The 3655-nt window shown below is 38.5% G+C and overlaps 1 protein-coding gene across 1 annotated transcript; it reads right to left on the bottom strand.

Moving 5' to 3' along the window:
• Positions 1–219: 219 nt before the first annotated feature.
• On the bottom strand, positions 220–1768 carry LOC124374968. Its single transcript, XM_046833104.1, has 2 exons — positions 1349–1768; positions 220–446 (listed from the first exon to the last, which is right to left on the bottom strand). The coding sequence occupies exons 1-2, from the start codon at positions 1589–1591 to the stop codon at positions 282–284; spliced, it is 408 nt and encodes a 135-aa protein (XP_046689060.1). The 5' UTR covers positions 1592–1768; the 3' UTR covers positions 220–281.
• Between the last annotated feature and the right edge of the window lie 1887 nt (positions 1769–3655).

Genomic DNA, 3655 nt, shown 5'->3' with positions numbered 1-3655 from the left:
AGTCTGTAGTTGAAAATTTCTTTGCCCATGAGTAATATTTTTTAACGGGTAAGGCTTCATTATGTAAGGGCTAAGACTAAACCCAGAGTCTCCAAGGAAAACATATGGGACGCACTTATTCGTACCTGGTAAAGCTGTTGGCGCTGGTAATCTCAATTCATCATTTATAAGTCTCTGGTAAAAACTCGAATTTTGGAGAACTGTAGAATCACACACACTCCCATTGGCTCCAACATTTACGTACATAAACTGATAGTTTGCATCAACGATAGCAAATAACACTATGCTAAAAAAAACTTTTTATAATTGTAGTACTGCGATCCGCTTCCTGTTGGTTTTTGTATAGCTATGTGTTTTCCGTCCATTGCTCCAACAGCGTTATTGAAGTTCCACTTGGTCTCAAATTGATGTGCAACAGTTCTCCATTCATCCTCAGTTTTTGGAATCTGAAAATAAAAGCATACTAAATTGGTATCGTTAATTTCAGGAAAACAGTTGGTGACCCAGGAAGTGGTGCAGCAGTGGTGCAAGAACAGAGCAACCAACGGCAGAATCGCAGGTCCTTCTACTATTGTAAATCCGGCTGGGACTAGGGCTCCGATTCCACGGAAAAAGGAAAAATGAGTGCATTGGACAAAAAAAGGAAGCCATGTTTGACTCTGTGCAAAATTTACTGTCTGCAACCGAGGCCAAGTGGGAGGTGATAGGTAAATCGCTTGGCTTACAACTCAGCCAACTCAATAACGATCAGCAAACCATTGCCCAAAAATTGATTTCAGATATTAATTTTTTATGGAAAGCGTGAGGAAGCTGACTGACATGTCATGTTTTAATTCTAGCCCCAAATTCTTTCGCCTCATTTCTTTCAAAACACCACACCCATCTTTTCAAAGCATGCACGATAATCACAGATTCAAAACGTTCAACACCTCCTTTCCCTTCTCAAAAATCGCATACCCTTGTTGCAAGCCCATCTCCACCCTTCATTCCACCCTCACCATCTTCAATAACTACAAATGAGTCCAATAGTAGTGCACAAAATAACTACAACATAACAGAGTTAAATTCAATCCAAAATCCTCGTGGTTACTACAATCCCGATCACGAATATTATTAATATTTTTTGTAAAAGTTAATTTTTCTGTTAATTTCCCCACTATAGTCGTACATTTGGGTTCCATTCAACTAATAAGTATGATTTTTTTGTATTTTTTTAATGTCCTGTTTGGACTTTTTAAAATGACAAACGACTGTTTCAATGTGTATGGACAGTATATGAGATTCATATGAGTTGTTTTAAAACTACCAATAAACTAATTGTTATTGAATATTGTGTGGTTTATTTTACCTTTATGTACTTCTTCAGACAGTGGTAAATTGCAGCACAGGTTTCAGGTATGATTGATGACAGGAGCTGAGGCGAAATAGCAGCACTGAATTTTAAGTCTTCGTAACTCCTCCCAGTTGCCAGATATCGGAGAGTTACAATCAGCCTCTCCTCAGCACTCACAGAACTTCTAAATAAAGTGTTCTTTTTCTCAATGAAAGGCTTAACCATATAGAGTAAATCGGTAAAACACTGCTCGTCCATTCGCAAAAAAAATTTCTAAAATCACTCTCGTCCAGTTCTTTTAACAGATTTAAGTGTGTAAACCTTTTTCGATCATGAAGCCACTGCTTAGCCCATATTTTCCGTTTCTTCCGGCGTTTTTCCTCAGTTATCAACATACAACTAAGAGCTAAACCTATTTTCTGGTTCCTAGACAACACTGGTGGCCATGACGTACAGGTGTTCTCATCACGGTTGTCTAAACTACGAATGTTTGGTCTGGGAGTGTGTGTGTAGAGCCGTCCAAGACGGCATGCTTGCAGCCAGACGGTCTGGTCTGAAGGTCTGGTCCGGTAGTGTGTGGGGCTTATTAGGAGTTATCTTGAAGGACGCTCGCAATTGGGTGAGAATAAAACCATACACCAGTGTAACTCAGTATGTAGATCATTGTGCCTTTCTGTTGCAAGAGGAGTTCCACAAGGCTCGGTACTGGGCCCAATGTTCTTTTAAACCATGGCTTCTTAAAATTCATTAGAGACTACAGCTTCTGTAGTCATTTACGCTGATGACACAGACGAAGAACTAAGCCCAAATGCTTACATAGCCTTAAATATAACCTATGACTACTGTGCTTTAAATGATCTGGCTGCAACCCTCTAAACACCAAACATAAATTTTGGTAGGAGGGGACAACATATACCGGCTCTACCTGATATTCTATTGGAGAAAGGAAGTAAACTCTTACGCCTTAATCTTGAAGCCAAATTAATATGTAGTGAATAGGTTGAAGCAATAAACACAATAGATGTAGCTTATCATGTACTTTTGGAATCTAATATTCGATACGATATTGTAATCTGGGGGCGCCACCTATGCTATTCACCTGAACAGAGTACTCACTGAACAGAAAGCAGCATTAAGCAGTTAAAGATTTGAGACCATAATCGATATCTATATAAAAGAAGTGATATTCTTAATTGGCAAAATTTGCCTTTCTAGAGAAATAAGAAACCATAAGCACAACACAAGGAGTTCATTAAGAAGCCCTCTCCCAAGACACAGGAGAGCTTTGTTGTAAAAGAAGCCATTCTACAGTGGAACAAAACTTTTCAACCTCCTACCAGATGACATCTTAGTGCTAACTGGAGCTGTCTTAAAACAAAGACTGGACACCTGTCTGATGGATCGATTCATGTTCACTATCTAAAACTTTTATAACAACTTCAGGGAATGACCGTTTTGTTAATAATCAATATTATCGTCATTTTACGTACTTGACGTCATTACTTCTAGAAGAAAAGCACCGAGTCTTGCCTCTCTACTCATTTTTCACGTCAAGAAATAAATTACTTTTTTATCCAGAAAATGATTCATTTTAATATTTCAGTTCATTTGGCTGTGGTATGGACGAATCCGCATACTTCTTTCATAAAGCCCATAATTTCTTATATAAGGTATATTACTAGCATCCGATAAACATAAGTTTAATGCCGCCTTAACAATTTTAATGTAAAGTTACAGTAGCACTAGTAATTACAATTACGTTTACACGCAATAAAAACGGTCACCCAAGGCCTTGTGTCTTGCATAAACTTGTAAAAACGGCACGCTGTATGAATTCACTGTCGGGATTTTTTTTTTAAGTTTGCGCCTTACTATTATGTCCGCCTAAGATTATTAATGCACACTTTGCGGGTTCGTTATTTATAGGACTTTTGTTTATAATGTGTAAGTCAATGTTGGATGATAGATCCTGGCCATCTTGCGTAGTCACACGATACTGTCCTCTTCTGGGCTATCACAGCGATTTGGAACAAACAATGTTTAAATGCTCACGCGGACATGCAGGCACATACTGATATGGGATGGTGCCGAGACCGTCCTGCTGGAAACCATACTTCCATTATAGTTGTACTGGTTGCTACTTGGACAGTCTGTATAAACCTGATTTTGTAATATTATCCTAGTTATATACCCGACAGTGGACATTAAAATTCCCATAATAAAAGAGGTCCAACAAACTGATCTCTCACAATGCCTTAGCCAAACATTTAATTTTTCAAAGGTGTGGGCATGTTGCTCTTTCACCCAAGGAGGGTTAACTTC

Source organism: Homalodisca vitripennis, unplaced genomic scaffold (genome assembly GCF_021130785.1).
Source record: "Homalodisca vitripennis isolate AUS2020 unplaced genomic scaffold, UT_GWSS_2.1 ScUCBcl_11861;HRSCAF=21294, whole genome shotgun sequence".
Lineage (NCBI taxonomy): Eukaryota > Metazoa > Arthropoda > Insecta > Hemiptera > Cicadellidae > Homalodisca > Homalodisca vitripennis.
The sequence above is the reverse complement of the archived record's forward strand: the minus strand, read 5'-3'. Positions and strand labels throughout refer to the sequence as shown.

Coding starts and splice junctions, on each gene's coding strand:
- LOC124374968 (XM_046833104.1), bottom strand. CDS start 1,591: ATGGACGAGCAGTGTTTTACCGATTTACTCTATATGGTTAAGCCTTTC. Junction 447..1,348: donor GTCTGAAGAAGTACATAAAG/GTAAAATAAACC, acceptor TTTTATTTTCAG/ATTCCAAAAACTGAGGATGA.